The sequence below is a fragment of the Magallana gigas genome, chromosome 1, assembly GCF_963853765.1.
Source record: "Magallana gigas chromosome 1, xbMagGiga1.1, whole genome shotgun sequence".
NCBI classification, from domain to species: Eukaryota; Metazoa; Mollusca; class Bivalvia; order Ostreida; family Ostreidae; genus Magallana; species Magallana gigas.
In genome coordinates, this window is record NC_088853.1 from 2570638 (window position 1) to 2589523 (window position 18886).

Sequence of the window (18886 nt, forward strand, 5' to 3'; positions counted from 1 at the left end):
GCGAGAACTATGTCACAAAATGATCAGATGACTTCTCCCTATACTTTATATAAGTATACATGCCGTTTTAACCACCCAGTGACCCGAAACGTCCTCGATACCATTCCATTTCATCGAAAGCAACGGAAGTTTGCATCGAGCAACGCGACGCCTAGCGGCGGCTCTCCATATAAAGTCAGAGATGTTTCGAATGCATACGGTGAGTCCAGAGAAATCGTAAGAACCCGCGAAAATAGACAGCGACAAGGAAAAATGTGTAAACATTGCGGAAAATGATCACAATATCTTGATAACTGGCCAAGCTGGAACAGGGAAAACATTTACAGTAAAAAACATTGTCACATGGTCACCATCTGTACCAAGATGGGTAAGTCTAAGCAACATATAGCAACTTAAAGTAACACACAGCAACATACAGCAACTCATAGTTATAGTGGGGCAGCTGATTGTCACCATCTCAATCCGTACCAAGACGGGTAAGTCTAAGCAACATATAGCAACACACGGCATATAGCAACACACTGTAACTCTCAACACACAGAAACACATAAGTTACAGTTGGATGACAGCTACACAGTGGGGCAACTGATGGTCACCATCAATATCAAGATAGGTACTGTGGAATCATTTAATTTGGTGGGGGTTAATTTTTCGATGGACAGATGTTAGCACATACAGCACCAAATAGCAACACATGCAACATGTAGCAACACAAACACTTAATTCCCAGATAGCATGACTACGTTGGGCCAACGTTGGTAATTGGTTGTACCGTTGGTCGATGGTTGGCGTTTGCTCATCGGCCCTACGTTGGTCCAACATGTTGGACCAACGTAGGCCCAACATGTTGGATGAACGTAGGGCCGATGAGCAAAATTACGTTGGCCCAACGTAGTCTGCCAACGTTGGTACAACGTAATGAACAACTAAGGGCCAACGTTGGCCCAACGTAGTCATGCTATCTGGGAAGTAAGGTGAATGATCAACAGTCAATATAGGTAATGTGGAATCATTTAATTTGGTGGGGGTCAATTAGATGTTAGCACATACAGCACCAAATAATAACACACGCAACATGTAGCAACACAAACACTTAAGTAAGGTGAATGACAGCCACACAGTAGGGCAACACAATTTGTACCAAGATGGGTAAGTGTTAGCAACATACAGCAACACCTATCAACATATTGTCTGTATTGTTGTACATGTATTATTCTCCAGGTATCTCTAACCATGAGGAATACTCCCTGGTCCGCGAGATGCCGGACGACAAGAAAGAGGAGACGCTGACTCTCCGCCGAGGTCCATCGCCAAGGGCTAGAAGAAACTCGACGAGATGAGAAAGAAACACAACACGGACGACGAACGTAGGCTCCGTTCATTGACACGTTTTGATTGGACATTTTCATAAAGTTTTGATCATTGGAGTAGTTGATGAAATTTATATTAAAATAAATGTATTGAGTTTTGATTGGATGTTTTGTAAATGAGTTTTGATTGGACGATTTTTCAGTGGAGTGGTTGGACCATTCACGGACCCCGAGAGAACAGGGGGTGTTGGACGTGGACACACTACTGCTGAGGAGGAAGTTCTTTTTCTCTGACCAAAACGTTGACCAGCGTGACCCTGTACAACTCAACCTGCTATATGTACAGGTAACATAGAATTATACATACAACCTGCTATACGTACAGGTAACATAGAATTATACATACAACCTGCTATATGTACAGGTAACATAGAATTATACATACAATCTGCTATACGTACAGGTAACATAGAATTATACATACAACCTGCTATATGTACAGGTAACATAGAATTATACATACAACCTGCTATACGTACAGGTAACATAGAATTATACCTACAACCTGCTATACGTACAGGTAACATAGAATTATACATACAATCTGCTATACGTACAGGTAACATAGAATTATACATACAATCTGCTATATGTACAGGTAACATAGAATTATACATACAACCTGCTATACGTACAGGTAACATAGAATTATACATACAATCTGCTTTACGTACAGGTAACATAGAATTATACTTACAATCTGCTATACGTACAGGTAACATAGTATTATACATACAACCTGCTATACATACAGGTAACCATTGTAAAGGAGGGGGGCATACATTATGACAAAATTCATTTAAAACTAAAAATATTTATCATAGATTGCACACTTCTGTAAAATAACAAATAAAAAATGCATGTGCCTTTCCAAACCATTAATACTATTACAAATTATTATGTCATTAAATCAATGTCATAATCAACTTTGAATACGAGTTATCAATCGAAATTTTTGAGTAAGAGTTATCAATCACCCAGAGCGTAAGTAGCGTGACAGAACAACGTTACGGTGAGTTAATAGAGTTAATAGCTTAATGTGTGTTTGAATGTTTGTTATTATCCCCTCGCGCAACTTTTTCCGCAGGGGATATAGCATCGCTGCTGTGTTTGTGTGTTCAGCTTGGAAACAAGTTGAAAAGAAAACTCTTGCACGGATATTTATCAAACTTCGTACACTTATTTGGCATGGTAAAAGGACAAATCCTGTGGATTTTCAAGTCAATTAGTTGATTACTCTTTAATATATCGTTAAAATAACACAATTTTTACAAATTTTATGTACGACTTGACAATAACTACTTCTGCTTCTCTTCTGTGAAACCAAAGTAAAAGTAAGCAGTTCAAATCAACAACTTGATATTATTTGAATTTAGATCTAGTACAGGTAAAGAAAAGGTAGTTTTTGTAGTAATGGAGGGTTAGTGGAATGTGGTCTTCCATTTATATAACTATATATTCCTAAATAATGCATCCCCCACACAATAACTTATGTCGCGAGGGGATGCTCCGCGTAGCGGTGTCCTTGTTTATGTTGTTTATGTTTTTGAATATTTGGAATATCTGACTAACATGTAAACATATATGTGTTTACAGGACAAATGTAACCAGATATTTACTTAATTCCATTTATTATGCCCCCCTTCGAAGAAGGGAGGGAACATTGCTCTGCTGCTGTCTGTCGGTCGGTCGGTCCACCAACAGTTTCCATTCATTTTCTTCACAGAGGATGAACATATTGAAATGACATCTGGTATACATGTTTATCATGATAATATCTAGGTCAAGTTCGATATTGGGTACGATTTAGCAATTTTTGACAGAGTTATGGCCCTTGGACTTAGAAAAATTCCAAATATTTGCTGTTTACGTTCATTTTCTTTGTGGATGTTTCCAAGGGAGGGGGGCATAAGTGTCTCACACACATCTCTTGTTTATAAATATACATTGTGTGTTGACAGGGTAAATCTAACCTGATCGCGGCGGCTAAGACGGTCGGTGAGGCATCACAGGAAGTGATGACAGGCATCGGAGAGACAGCTGACAACATGGACAGGATGTACCAAGTGAGGCGCTCTGATTAATTGTCTTCGGCTAACTGTGTGATTTCTTTCTTAAAAATTGATATCATTAAGGTAACATCTCATAGAATTAACAATGAATGTACACAGAAAGACGTATTTCTTGTGTTTTAAAAACTGTAGATTCCTAATTAAACGCAAGGTATAAACATCACGTAAAATCACATGAAACTTTGGCGTAGAATTTCATATACTCAAGATTTGATGCAGCTGAATCTTGAAATTTAAGACTTGCGTAAAATAAGGAATCTACATTATCATTTTAAATGTATCTTAAGATTTGATATAGCTCTTGCTAAGGCAGTGGCCAATGCGACGGCCTAGCTCGTCCTGTAGGCCAAGAGTGTGGCCAGCACCACCGAGGACCAGGGGCTTCAGAACAAGGTCATCAGCTCGGCGACCAGCTGTACCCTCGCGACAGCTCGTGACCTGTACCAAGGTACGTCTGTTTATCTACTGTACACAGTGTTATTGTAGTCTTGTATTTCTTTCACCCTTCTACACTTGCAAATTTGTCCTGTCTTCAGTTTGCCAAGATACAGTTGTGTTAAGAAGGAGATGATTTGCTGACAATGAGGGGAAAAATGGGTAAAAAAACCCCGGGGGTGAATATTTCCCTGTATACAGTTTAAGCTTGAGGTGTGTAGTAAGATAAGTTGGAGTTTGTAGTTTATCCATGTACATCACAGAACAAACTCATCGACCGGGCAACGGTCTGTACCCTCGCCACATTTCAACTCGAAGCTTGTTGCAAGGTAAGAGTTATATATCATGGCTTGGAATAAGGTATGATTTATCAGGCTCTGTTACAGCTCGCAGCTTGTTCTAACTAAGTTAAAGGTAAATTGACTGACAGAGCTATATACATGCTTGTACAAAGCTTTCAGATTGTCTCTGTATATCTCTGTAGCTCCACGACTTTGGTTCGGTAAGATGCTATGCTGACTGGTAACACAATTTAATTTGGATAACCTTAGTTTGCTGTTAGTTTGGATTTGATTTCTATGAAATTTGTTTTAAAGATTGAATATCAAAGCTGAAAATAAGTGCTGCAATCAAACTATAAATATTGTAATATAAAGTAGATAATATAAATTTTTTCATTTGAATTCTTTATGATTGATACTTATTGGTTGGACTAACCCATTTTTTGGATCTGATTTTTTGGGACTGATTCATTAGGTTGAGACTAATCCCTTTGCTTGACAAAATCTTCTGGAAACGATCTTTTAGGTTAGAATTACCAAAAATAAGGGGGTCGATCTCTTGAGTTTGGATTGATCAAATAGGGTGGGATAGATCCTATAGGCTGAGATTAATCCTATAGGCTGAGATTGGTCCTTTAGGCTGAGATTGATCCTGTTGGGCCGGATTGATCCTATTGGGTAGGATTGATCCAGTAGGATGGAAATCATTCTATTTGTTGGGACCTTGGATTTTTATTGATCCTGTGTGTTAAGTGCCAATACTGTCTTCCATTGTGGTGTAGGTGGTGGCTACTATTGGTTGAATTAATACATTTGTTACAATAAGTCCTATTGGTTGAATTAATCCATTTGTTACAATAGGTCCTATTGGTTGAATTAATCCATTTGTTACAATAAGTCCTATTGGTTGAATTAATCCATTTGTTACAATAAGTCCTATTGGTTGGATTAATCCATTTGTTACAATAAGTACTATTGGTTGAATTAATCCATTTGTTACAATAAGTACTATTGGTTGGATTAATCCATTTGTTACAATAAGTACTATTGGTTAGAATGATAACCTCATAGGATAACATCTGCCTGTTGGTGTAGGTGGTGGCTACTATTGGTTGAATTAATCCATTTGTTACAATAAGTACTATTGGTTGAATTAATCCATTTGTTACAATAAGTCATATTGGTTGGATTAATCCATTTGTTACAATAAGTACTATTGGTTGAATTAATCCATTTGTTACAATAAGTCCTATTGGTTGGATTAATCCATTTGTTACAATAAGTACTATTGGTTGAATTAATCCATTTGTTACAATAAGTACTATTGGTTGAATTAATCCATTTGTTACAATAAGTCCTATTGGTTAGAATGATAACCTCATAGGATAACATCAATATCTGCTTGTTGGTACTAACACCGTTTTATATTGTATCACTATGTATGTTGTAGGTGGTGGCTCCGACCATCAGTAGCCTGGCCTGTCAGGAACAGCTAATAGACGCCGCAAATGGTGTGGCTCACTCTGTGGAGGGAATCGTGGAGGCGGCCCAGCAGTCCTGTCGCGACGACAAGCTTCTGGCCGACCTAGGCGCCGCAGCCACCATGGTTACTCAGGCTCTTAACGACCTGCTACAGCACATCAAGAAGGGGGACAGAACCCACCTTCGTAAGTGGGATTGTCACTGTTTTCTTTTTCTTAAGCTTTTTATTCTCTCTCTCTCTCTCTCTCTCTCTATCTCTCTCCTGTTACACATTATTAAATGAAGAAAGGTATGACATTGAAGTTTTGGTTTTAATGACAGTACAATGATTTGATATTGTTATGATACTGAGATCATGAACTCTTCTGTGCAGTGAGGTAGTAAATGTATGTTTTTGATTGACAGGCTGGGGAATCCCACAAGGATGCAGTGGACATGATCCTGACTGTGACAGACAGACTGTTCAGTAGTGTAGGCGACGTCCACGAGATGGTGAGACAGGCCAGGCAGCTAGCTCAGGTAAGCTCGTAAATATCTCGCACCTCTCTCATAAGTTCAATTCTATAAAAGTCAGTGCTAGATTGGGTTAGCACCTACATGGCTCAGAAATTTAACATTGTTGACTGTTTCAATATATTTACTTGTTTATGATATAATTTTTTACCTTGATATCTGTTGTTTTCAGGCGACCTCTTCATTGGTTGGGGCCATCAGGGGAGAAGCTGAGGGCCACTCTGACTCGGACATGCAGAAGCGGCTTCTGGCCGCCGCCAGACAACTCGCTGATGCCACCGCTAACATGGTGGAAGCGGCCAAGGTAAGGAAAAGTTGTGTGCATTGTACAATGAGATGGGAAGTGTAATAGTACTAGTATACTGTGTGTCTGGTTATGTAGACATTGAAGGCCGCAGAACATATGATGGTAAAGATAAAGCAGCTGAAACTGTAGAATGCAATATCTTGTTTAACATTTGTAAAGTCAAATGTTATATTTGTTACAGAGTTGTATATTACAGTGAACAGCTATATCATGTTTAACATTTGTAAAGTCAAATGTTATATTTGATACAGAGTTGTATATCACAGTTGACAGCTATATCATGTTCAATCAATTTCAGTAAAGTGTTATATTCTAATATTACAGGGCTGTGCGTCGAGTCCGAACGACTCGGAGCAGCAGAAGAGACTACGAGGCGCTGCAGAGGATCTCCGGGCTGCCACAAATATCGCCGCCAGCAACGCCCTCAAAAAGAAACTCATTAGGAGGCTAGAGGTCAGAGACTCATTAAGTGTCATTTAATAATCTTTAAAACCTGTAATTTAATTGCAGTAAATGATATACGACATGATGGCCTGATATTACAACCATGTTTTGTAATGAGACTTTACTTGAGTCATTTAGGTGTATTATGGTTACAACCATGCTTTGAAATGTAATTGGATTGTAAAACGAGTATTTTACAATCGTACTTTAATATGTAATTGGACTGTAAGAGATTATATCTATGTTTTGTAGAACGCCGCGCGTCGTACCGCCTCAGCCACCACACAGCTGATTAACGCCTCAAAGAACGCAAACAAATCCAACACTAACAAAACCTCGGAACATCAACTGACTCAACAGTGCCAGGTAAGCAGTGATGGGGACATCATTCCATAATTCTTATCAATAAAAGAAGTCCCAATTCAATTTACATAATGGTGGAAACACTTAGCTATGGGAGGTATAGTAGATTGGCCAGTAAGCTAAAGGTTCTTGGTTTAAATCCTGCTGTAATTGACTCAACAATGCCAGGTAAACAGGGGTCACTTATCATTCCATAATTCTTATTACAGAAGTTGTTAGATGACAAACAAGACACACTGAATGTTGAAACACTGATAAATGCTGGGTTAAAACTGATTGGCAAAAGGTCGAGGGGTCAAATCTTACTGTTGTGTTCTATGACTAAGCATTGTATCTGCATTCCTTCTGTTTGTCCAGAGGATTAAAGTATTGTCTAAGAATATTGTATTGTGTCTTCCAAATACTGCTGTATGATTGGCTGATTGGGACTGTAGTTTTTGTAAAACCATATTTGATTGGCTAAGAAAATAATAGTGTGTCCTCCTTGTATTGTTGTATTTTATTGGCTGAGACTATCACATGTTGTTCTCCTTCTACAGATCATGAATGAACAGCTGCCTCTGTTGATCCAAGGATTCCGGGGATCTGAGACAAACCAGGACAGCGCTACAGCCCAGCTACAACTGATCAATGCCAGCAAGGAATTTATACAGGTATAAAGTACAAATTGTAAGGGAGACCATTTGGCAAGAAAAAAAATCAAACATTGATAGTAAAATCTCGCTGCAGTGTTTGGGGGAGAAAGGAAAATATCTTAAAACTAAGGTTTCTCTGCTATATTTAACTTATTTTATTTATTTTATCAAAATAATATGATGTGCATATAGACACTAGTTTCACATCTCGGTTCACTGGCCACATTTCTTCTGACAGCCTGCCAGTCAGCTGGTATCCGCCGCAAACGCCGCAGCCCCAACGGTTGGAGATCAAGCCGCAAGCATGAACATGAACCAGGCAGTGAAGACAATGACCACCGCGCTCGCGAAGCTGAGAACCGCCTCAGGGAAGGCAGAGGAGATGTGTATCTCACTGGAGGTGGACGCCGCGCTTGATCAGCTGACCAAACTCGACCGCGAGCTGGAGGAGTACCGCAGAGCCGCCGACAGCGGTAACCTGGTGCCACTACCCGGTGAAACGGTAAGGCCAAGAGGAAAAGGTCATGGTGATTATATAGTCAGGTCAAGGGTTAAGGATCATGAATCCTCAATGATAGTAGCATGTGTATACATAGTGCATTTGTTAATTGGATTATATGTAAAGTGAAGTGGATCATTCATATTATGTTCAGGCCAGGGGTTAAAGGTCATGAATATTTAATGATAGTAGCATGTGTTTAGTGAATAAGATCATTACTAAAAAAGTAAGTAAAGGGTGTAAACTGTCAGATATTTTTTGATTATTATATAAATGGGAGATTTGATATTTTACTTTGGCCTTCTATTGTAATATGGTGGAATGGAGTTGATACATGATTTTGTTACGTATTTCAGGTGGAGGCGTCGGCCATGAAACTTGGCTCCACCTCTAAGAACGTGGGATCGGCGATGGCTCAGCTACTGACGGCAGCCTCACAGGTAAACACAGATAAATGTATAATGGAGACAGAAATTTTGTAGAATATATAGAACATTTCATATATTCTGGTAATAGATGATCGCTGTAAAAAAATAAGACATCACAAAAAATATGATACGCAAAAATTGAAACAAGATGACTGATGCAAATGAAAAAGTAACGTATTTACCCCCATTTTTGTAATTGTTGTGATATGAGAAAAAACGGAGTGAACAGTATACCGGTAATATATATATATGACATGATTTCATTCTGTTGTGACTTTTCTTCACACATTCTCCCCTGTGGTCATTTCTCAGGGAATTGGATTTTATTTATCTATATATTTATCTATATAATATATTTCCACTATATGGCGATTTTTTAGGGCAATGAGAATTACGTTGGTGTAGCAACCAGGGACACCGCGAACGCTCTCCGCATGCTGACAGAAGCCACACGCGGTGTCGCCTCAACCTCAGAAGACATCGAGGTCAGACGGCAAGTGATCGACAGCGCCCGTGACGTCATCGACAAGTGGACGCATCTACTGGAGGAGACGAAGCGAGCCATGAACGACCCAGAAAACCCTGAAAACCAGGCTCGACTTAACCAGGTGGCCAAGGCTGTGTCGAGTGCGCTCAACAACTGTGTGAACACCCTTCCCGGACAGAGAGACGTGGATAACGCCATCAGACAGATCACAGACTCGAGCCAGGAGCTGGCGTCCACCAAGGTACGCAGATCTGTCTGTTCAGCAGACAAAGTCTATCTCAGAAATAGACAAAATTTAAGTCGGAAGCAGATTTGATCTCAGAATAAGTGGATAAAGAGTCAAATGGCATCCACCGAGATAGTTACATCTATCTTAGAAATAGACGAATAGGCAACCTTATGTCAGCAATACACAAACTTCATCTCAAACTTTAACTTAGCTCATAAAAAATCACCTTTTTCACAGAAATAGTTCTCATTCTTTCAGAATTAAATTACTTCACATATGCATAGAAATCCTTATCTCATAAAAAGTAATCTTAACAAATTTACTTCATCTATGCATCATTATTAGGAATTGATTTAATTTTTCGTTCCTGTACATTGTAGTACCCAAGCACAGACCGCACATTCCAGGAGATCCAGATCGAGATCAGCAACGCCGCTGTCAATCTCAACCAGGCCGCCAGTGACATCGTCACCGCATCTCGTGGCACACCTAAACAACTCGCCGAGTCATCTCGCAAGTACAGCTCGTCTTACTCAGAGTTCATCAAATCTGGACTCACCATGGCAGGTCAGTGAGAGCGAGATTCCAACAAAATCAGATACTAAAAGTTTAAGGTTTGATCAAAACAGACACGAGGCTTAAGGTGTGACATTATTGTAAAATGTAGGTACCTTTGATTGATTTTGATTGGTTGGTTTCCAGGTCTGTCCAAGGATGGAGACACACAGAATCAGATTGTGGGCGGATTGAAGAACGTCTCCGTGGTTTCCAGTAAACTGCTGCTGGCCGCCAAATCTGTGTCGGCCGATCCAAACGCTCCCAACACCAAGAATCTGCTCTCGCAGGCCACCAGGTATGCACTCAAATATTACCTTTATATAATCCAATATTACATTGAGTTACTGTACATAGTCTAATCCTCAATGTGTTTGAGTTTTATTTTTAACTTTTGTTAAGTTTATAGCCCTGGAGTCATTAATTATGTGTAGTTTTGTAAAGTATGAAATGATTAAATTGAGTAAGGATTTTAGGGGTTTTGTTTCAATTTCAATGTTTTATATTTTAAACTTTTACTACATTTTGTCTGATAGAGCGGTGACGGAGAGCATTAACCAGCTGATCAACGTCTGTACTGTGTCGGCTCCAGGGCAGAAGGAGTGTGATAACGCCCTCAGACAGATACAGGTCAGTAACACCCTCCAATGTGTATGTAGTTTATATAACCAAGGGCAGAAGGAGTGTGATAACGCCCTCAGACAGATACAGGTCAGTAACACCCTCCAATGTGTATGTAGTTTATATAACCAAGGACAGAAGGAGTGTGATAACGCCCTCAGACAGATACAGGTCAGTAACACCCTCCAATGTGTTTGTAGTTCATATATAACCAAGGGCAGAAGGAGTGTGATAACGCCCTCAGACAGATACAGGTCAGTAACACCCTCCAATGTGTATGTAGTTTATATAACCAAGGGCAGAAGGAGTGTGATAACGCCCTCAGACAGATACAGGTCAGTAACACCCTCCAATGTGTATGTAGTTTATATAACCAAGGGCAGAAGGAGTGTGATAACGCCCTCAGACAGATACAGGTCAGTAACACCCTCCAATGTGTATGTAGTTTATATAACCAAGGGCAGAAGGAGTGTGATAACGCCCTCAGACAGATACAGGTCAGTAACACCCTCCAATGTGTATGTAGTTATATATAACCAAGGACAGAAGGAGTGTGATAACGCCCTCAGACAGATACAGGTCAGTAACACCCTCCAATGTGTATGTAGTATATATAACCAAGGACAGAAGGAGTGTGATAACGCCCTCAGACAGATACAGGTCAGTAACACCCTCCAATGTGTATGTAGTTTATATAACCAAGGACAGAAGGAGTGTGATAACGCCCTCAGACAGATACAGGTCAGTAACACCCTCCAATGTGTATGTAGTTTATATAACCAAGGACAGAAGGAGTGTGATAACGCCCTCAGACAGATACAGGTCAGTAACACCCTCCAATGTGTATGTAGTTTATATAACCAAGGACAGAAGGAGTGTGATAACGCCCTCAGACAGATACAGGTCAGTAACACCCTCCAATGTGTATGTAGTTTATATAACCAAGGGCAGAAGGAGTGCGATAACGCCCTCAGACAGATACAGGCTCCGATTTCACAAAAAAAAACTTAAGTTTTTACCTAAGTTTAAACTCAAATCCTGAGAATTTACTCAGCTGAGATTTTTCTCAAATTGCATTTCACAAATCAAACTTAGTCATTTCTCAGCTGAGTTGAATTTTTTACTTAGCTGAGTCAAGAACTGTCATTGTCACAAGTGGCCCCTTATAACTTTTCTTGTTTTTTTAAGTTATTCTCATTAAAAACAATCGTCTTCTTATGTTTTCAACAGAGGAAAATCGGATTAAATTAACAAGAGTCATAAAATGTTCATAAGTCATGAAATGTAACGTTACACTTTGTTATGCTAGGTATAGATGACATATCTACATGATCTTATATATTATATAACAAACAAAAGACCACATTAAAAACATTATGGTTACCTTAAAATTATTAGAAAGTAGAATCACTGCACAGTTATTCCATTTAACACAAACAAATGAATTAGTTCCCTTTGTTTACATTTTTGTCAAGGGAGATAACTCCGCCAAAATTATAATTTTTTAATGAAAAAAATATTTATCAAACCTGCATGAAACATTACATATTCGCTGATTATTGAGTGGAATAGATCTAAGAAATGAACATTACAGACAATAAAATACTGAATTAATGATGTTAATGACATATTCATATTTGAGATTTGACTTAAGTCTGCTATGGAGGTAACTTAAGTTTTTTCTCAAATTGAGTAAAAAACACGACTAAGATTTTTTTGTGAAACGCAGATATTTGAGATTTCTCAAATTTGAGAAAAAACTCAAATATTTGAGAAAAAACTCAGACTTAAGTCTGAGATTTGACTTAAGTTTTTTTTTGTGAAATCGGAGCCAGGTCAGTAACACCCTCCAATGTGTATGTAGTTTATATAACCAAGGGCAGAAGGAGTGTGATAACGCCCTCAGACAGATACAGGTCAGTAACACCCTCCAATGTGTATGTAGTTTATTTAACCAAGGGCAGAAGGAGTGTGATAACGCCCTCAGACAGATTCAGGTCAGTAACACCCTCCAATGTGTATGTAGTTTATATAACCAAGGGCAGAAGGAGTGTGATAACGCCCTCAGACAGATACAGGTCAGTAACACCCTCCAATGTGTATGTAGTTTATATAACCAAGGGCAGAAGGAGTGTGATAACGCCCTCAGACAGATACAGGTCAGTAACACCCTCCAATGTGTATGTAGTTTATATATAACCAAGGGCAGAAGGAGTGTGATAACGCCCTCAGAATATTATTACGATAAGAGTGAGAAAGAAGTTGTAGAGTATGGCTTTATGACACTGTTGTAAATATGATTCAGAAATCACATAACTTATCCTTAAAAACCACCTTTTCATCCTTCTGATTTAACAGATGAATTACTCCTTCATCCTCATAGCAAAATAATTATCTATAGAGGATTCCTCAGATTTATACTCCTCATCCCCTCCAAACAGAAAGTGAAAATATTAAAGATATGTATTTTATTATAAATATTTGAGTTGTGTAAGAATCTATGCTGTACAATGCTTCTCTATGCTCAGTATGCCTTATTTTTTTTAATGCTGTAATGCTGTGTTGTTGTAGATGATGAAATCTATGCTGGAGAGTGCCAATGAGCCAGTGACCGACCTGTCATATTTCGAATGTCTGGACTCCGTCATGGAGAAATCTAAGGTAGGTAACTCATTCCTCGCCTGTATCACAATGTCTGTGGCGCGGAGAGTGAACTCTCAGAATGTATCTAAGAACAAGTCGCATGATGGCTGACTGTCGGAGTAGAAAGTGATGCTTTATCAGTGTTTGACTTTTTTGTGTAGAGAATGAATCTGTGAAAATCTCTTTGTCTTGTATATAGAATGAAGTTAAGGTTTGTTTTCATTCGTCTTCATGTTACTTACAAACCTTTGCAATAAAAATTCATATCTTTGTTAATGGCTGAATAATGTATAACTAGAATTTTCCCAAATCCTACTAGATTAATATTTAATTTTGTTTTTTTTAATTTAAATCTTTTAACATTTACAGCCATCTATATTATGAATTATTTATGAATGCCAATATCTGATTGGCTAATCATTTCTAAACTTTTTTGAATGCTATTGACTGATTGGCTGATTGTAAATTAACTGTTTTGAATGCTGTAAACTGATTGGCTGTTTGTATAATACTGTTTTGAATGCTATCGACTGATTGGCTGATTTTGTGAGGATTTTATCACAGGGCCAAGTCTGGGTAAATCTCACCTTCTTCTTGTATCTCTTCTATTTTTGTTGTACCCAGAAAGCTTATAACAGACATGCTCAACACCCCACCTCCACCCTCACCCCCACCCCCAACCCTCACAAAAAATCTTGGGTTGATCACAACGTTTTATATTTGCTCACAGAACACATAATCACACACTATCCTAACCTCTGAACTTCACCTGTATTTCAAATGAAACACCCAACCTTTTCAAATGAACTTAAGGTCGGTATGGTGTTTAAAATATTGCGCCCTCTGCGCAGGGTATTGCGCATTACTGTTGTAAAACACAAATTTAAAGTAAAATGTTCAATGATACAGGTTATCATGTAACGTTTTTATTTCAGAAAAATTACTTATCAAAAATTATTTTAAGTGAAATGATTCCTTAGAATAATGTTAGAAGTATTTTAATTTTTTCGCCGCTTCTTCAAAATCGACGTTATTGTCGTCGGAGTCAACGTCTTAGGATGACGTCAGTTGAGACTCTGACGTAACAATTGACAAAAATTAACGTCGTGCATTTTCTATTACAGCGTCAATAATTAAAATCAAAACTATAATTTGCAAAATAAAAACATATACGCGACCTTTCTACGTTCTGTGTGAGTGGAAATGTATTTTTTCTGAAATTAAATTTGATTCGTAAACATCCCTTTGTTTTAAACAATTCTATAATGTAAAATGGCTGGCACGGCACGTTTATAGGATCAAACTATGAGGACGGATAGCCTAAAAACCATCCGGTCAATTTCGTTTTTAATTTGGCAAAAAGTTTACTTATATGTTAACCTTCCATCGCTGAAAATTGAAAGAAAATCGTATGTTTGTAATTTTTTAAATATGAAATTGAAAATGAAAACCCTCATTTTCCTGTATAATCCTATATAGAATGTAGGTGATGAATCGGACATATGACCAAAATTTGAGCGCGACAAACAGATAAACTATCCGGTCAATTTACTTTATATTTTGCACATAGTTTACTCATAAGTTGACATTTCACTGGAAAAAAATTAAAGGAAATCATATGTTTGAAACATTCTCCCCCGAGACTCCTTAATGAAACTTCGAGTAAATGAAAAAACAGTCATTTTGAATGTACATGTCACAGTTTATGGGCCAGTGATTAGTGTAAGGTCGTTATATTGACAATGTACATGTCACAGTTGATGGGCCAGTATTTAGTGTAAGGTCGTTATATTGACAATGTACATGTCACAGTTGATGGGCCAGTGATTAGTTTAAGGTCGTTATATTGACAATGTACATGTGACAGTTGATGGGCCAGTGATTAGTGTAAGGTCGTTATATTGACAATGTACATGTCACAGTTGATGGGCCAATAATTAGTGTAAGGTCGTTATATTGACAATGTACATGTCACAGTTGATGGGCCAGTAATTAGTGTAAGGTCTTTATATTGACAATGTACATGTCACAGTTGATGGGCCAGTAATTAGTGTAAGGTTGTTATATTGACAATGTACATGTCACAGTTGATGGGCCAGTAATTAGTGTAAGGTCGTTATATTGACAATGCACATGTCACAGTTGATGGGCCAGTAATTAGTGTAAGGTCGTTATATTGACAATGCACATGTCACAGTTGATGGGCCAGTAATTAGTTTAAGGTCGTTACATGTCACAGTTGATGGGCCAGTAATTAGTGTAAGGTTGTTATATTGACAATGTACATGTCACAGTTGATGGGCCAGTAATTAGTGTAAGGTCGTTATATTGACAATGCACATGTCACAGTTGATGGGCCAGTAATTAGTGTATGGTCGTTATATTGACAATGTACATGTCACAGTTGATGGGCCAGTGATTACTTTAAGGTCGTTATATTGACAATGTTGAGCTTGTTATGTGTTCCCACAAACTGTTTTCAGGGTCAGGGTTCAGCCATGTGAAGGGAGAGGGAAAACTGGTGCTTGTTCAATGTTATCTTGATTTAGACTTGTTTTTCTATGGACTATTTCTTGGGTTGTGGGGTTTTATTTTCCAATTTGTCTCTGTCAATTTCATCATCAGTTGCATGTTTGTTGTCATTTTTTGTGTCTGCCTTTGTTGTTTTGAAAATTGATTAATACCCCCCCCCCCACCAAAAAAATGAAGGAAATGACTTCTATGCTATGTTTTGATAAAAAAAAAATATGGCTAGTGCTATATGCATACACATATGTGAAAATAGAAAAATAATCTTGTATTTATTCATTAATTAGATAAGTAGAAAATGACCAAGCTAGTTACTGTACATGTACCTGGAAAAACTTTGTATTAAGCTTATTGTATATTTCTCTTGTTTATCTGTAATAAGTACATAGCTGGACAGCATACATGTGATATACAGAGAGAATTAACAGTGCAGCTATCATCTTACAAGCTCTAGATTGTTTGTTCTTCCTCTGGAAAAATTAAATGAAATATGTTGTTGGTTTAATTTTAAAATATCTTTAGAAAGCATGTATGTGTGTTAACATTAACCCCCCACCCCCTGTCTGTTGTCTGTCAACATTATGTTGTGTGTTGTTTTGTTGTTTGTTGCATGTTTAAGCCTGGAAACTCATTACAACAGTGTCTTCTCCAATACTATATGATGGTCCCCTAATATGCCTAACTGTCAATCAGTATATGTATTGATGATATTGATCTCCTATAAGTTGACCAGTATATGTATTGATGATATTGATTTCCTATAAGTTCACCAGTATATGTATTGATGATGTGTTTGATGAATCATTAAGCCAACTGTATCACTCATAAATTATACTGACATTATACCTGTCATACCACTTCAGATTTAATATTATTTTGAATGGTTAGTTAATATCTGGATCAGTTAATTAGTTAATTACTGGATTAACTAACTGGCCCCTCTTTCTGTCCTGCAGCTGTTGGGAGACTCTATGACTGGGATCACGAACCACGCCAAGAAGGGCGACCTGGAGAACTTCTGTGACTCCGTGGGGAACTTCTCAACATCTGTTTGTGGACTCACTGAGGCCGCCTCACAGGTAAGGGACCGTCTCAAAAGTCTTCATGTAGAGGAACAGTCTCTGTACACAGGGATTGATTTGTATGAGTTGTAGATTTTTTTTCCAAAATGGCATGGTTATTTTGTAACGAAAGAATGTAAAATACATATAGAGGTACCGAGGAACCGTCTGTAGAGAAGGACTGTCTTTAAACTCTCTGAAGAGAGGGAGCGCAGCTGATGGAGTGCCAGATCTTCCTAATATGTATGATGAATGAATAATAACATTTGTTTTTCCTTTAAATTACAGGCGGCCTACCTTGTGGGCATTGCTGATGGAGTGTCAAAGCCCTGAAGGCCCGGGCTGGTGGACCAGTCCCAGTTTGCCCGGGCTAACCAGGCCATACAGATGGCGTGTCAGAACCTGGTTAACCCGGTCAGCTCCCAGCAACAGGTAGGTCGTTAATCAGTGGTTAATTAGTGGAGGACTAATGACTTACTAATGGACCTGTATAGAGCCTGGTCAATCAAGCCCTGTAGGAGCTTTTACAGATCCAATGTTGGACCAGTCAGATTGCAATACATGGCATCAATTCTCAAACCTCTATATTGCCCCCTGGATGAGCTTATTGAGCGGACTGGTGATAACATCATTATTGCCCCTCTTTGAATGAGCTTATTGAGCCGACTGGTGATAACATCATTATTGCCCCTCATTGAATGAGCTTATTGAGCTGACTGGTGATAACATCATTATTGCCCCTCTTTGAATGAGCTTATGTTGTATTAGAATTTATTTCATAATTCCCAATAACCACAAAGTTCAGGAAATAATATAAGCAAAATTTTTTACGTGAATGTTTAAGATTTAAATTTTCAGTGAAATGGGAGGTAATTTTCAAAGATAATTTCATTTTATTCTTAACAAATCGGGTTATAAGACATCATTTTTGGCAAAAAGAATTAAGTTTTTAGACAAACTGACTGCTTGTAGCAGAACCTGTCTGAGTTACATGTATCTCAAGGAAGTATCTCCTTATATCCTGCTATAGGAGCTGTTGGATTACAGAATAACTGCCTTTGAGCTGTAACTCTGTTTTCTGTGGCTAACGTAGCCTGGCTTCTAGCAGATCAATGATGCTCCATGATATATAACAGGATTTAAAGCAGTGTACTTTTATCAAGACCAACTCACTCAGAATCCATACAGCATAATTTACCCCTTCTCCTCCTCTCCAGAATTTATTGCTGTAAATAAATCATTTGCTTTTTTAACATCAAAGAAACTATATGATTTGTTTGTGCATTGATTTATTAATATGCAATTGGAAAGCCCCCTTTTAGAATTGGTGAAATCAAATCATAGCACGATGTTCTGTCCTCATTTGTTGGTTATTAAGGTCTTCCGTTTCCAACGGAAGACCTTATAGTGATTGTTAGGTTTTTTCTTTCTTATTATTATCATTATTTTTTTCCCCTTTTTGTATCGTGAATATCTCAGAGATGTCTGGATAGATTTTCCTAAAATTTTTAGTGATGATTGAAATGAAAAAGATCTAGAAGTTTGTGATTTTAGTTTTTTCAAAATTTATTTCCGTTTGTCCGTTTCCTGTCCCGCGACGAAAAGCTTGTCACTTCGAAATCTCAAAAATGGTAAAGAGTTGAACATCCAAACTTTTTTGGGATGATAGACCTATAGCTGTAGATGTGTTTAAACTGTTTTGTTTTGTTCGTCGTAACTTCAGGTCGTCACCGGAAGTACTTCGAAAAATATTATTTTTACGTATTCAATTTTTTTTCCATAGAATAAATATATAAGTATAAATCTATGCAAATGTTATCTATGCGATGTCAGATCAGCAAAAAAATTCTACTTCCGGTGAGATATCTCAATTATCTCAGGAAGCTTTTTTAAAACATATTTTGTACCCGCGAGATCTAAGAAACTATAAGT

General features: G+C 38.0%; 1 protein-coding gene and 1 pseudogene across 1 annotated transcript; both read left to right on the forward strand.

The window, feature by feature from the left end:
- The window catches only part of LOC136272941 (talin-1-like), a 220999-nt pseudogene that overhangs the window by 146490 nt on the left and 55623 nt on the right, over nt 1-18886 (forward strand).
- On the forward strand, nt 209-3881 carry LOC136272995 (talin-2-like). The gene is made up of 5 exons (XM_066076479.1): nt 209-367; nt 1222-1367; nt 1514-1656; nt 3332-3436; nt 3730-3881. Exons 2-5 carry the CDS (start codon nt 1337-1339, stop codon nt 3733-3735), a joined length of 285 nt encoding a protein of 94 aa, XP_065932551.1. The 5' UTR covers nt 209-367; nt 1222-1336; the 3' UTR covers nt 3736-3881.

What these genes read in the sequence shown, in the direction of transcription:
- LOC136272995 (XM_066076479.1), top strand. Translation starts at nt 1,337, where the DNA reads ATGAGAAAGAAACACAACACGGACGACGAAC. An exon ending in ACACAACACGGACGACGAAC is followed by an intron (nt 1,368 to 1,513) that starts GTAGGCTCCGTT and finishes ACGATTTTTCAG; the next exon opens with TGGAGTGGTTGGACCATTCA. An exon ending in TCAACCTGCTATATGTACAG is followed by an intron (nt 1,657 to 3,331) that starts GTAACATAGAAT and finishes GTGTGTTGACAG; the next exon opens with GGTAAATCTAACCTGATCGC.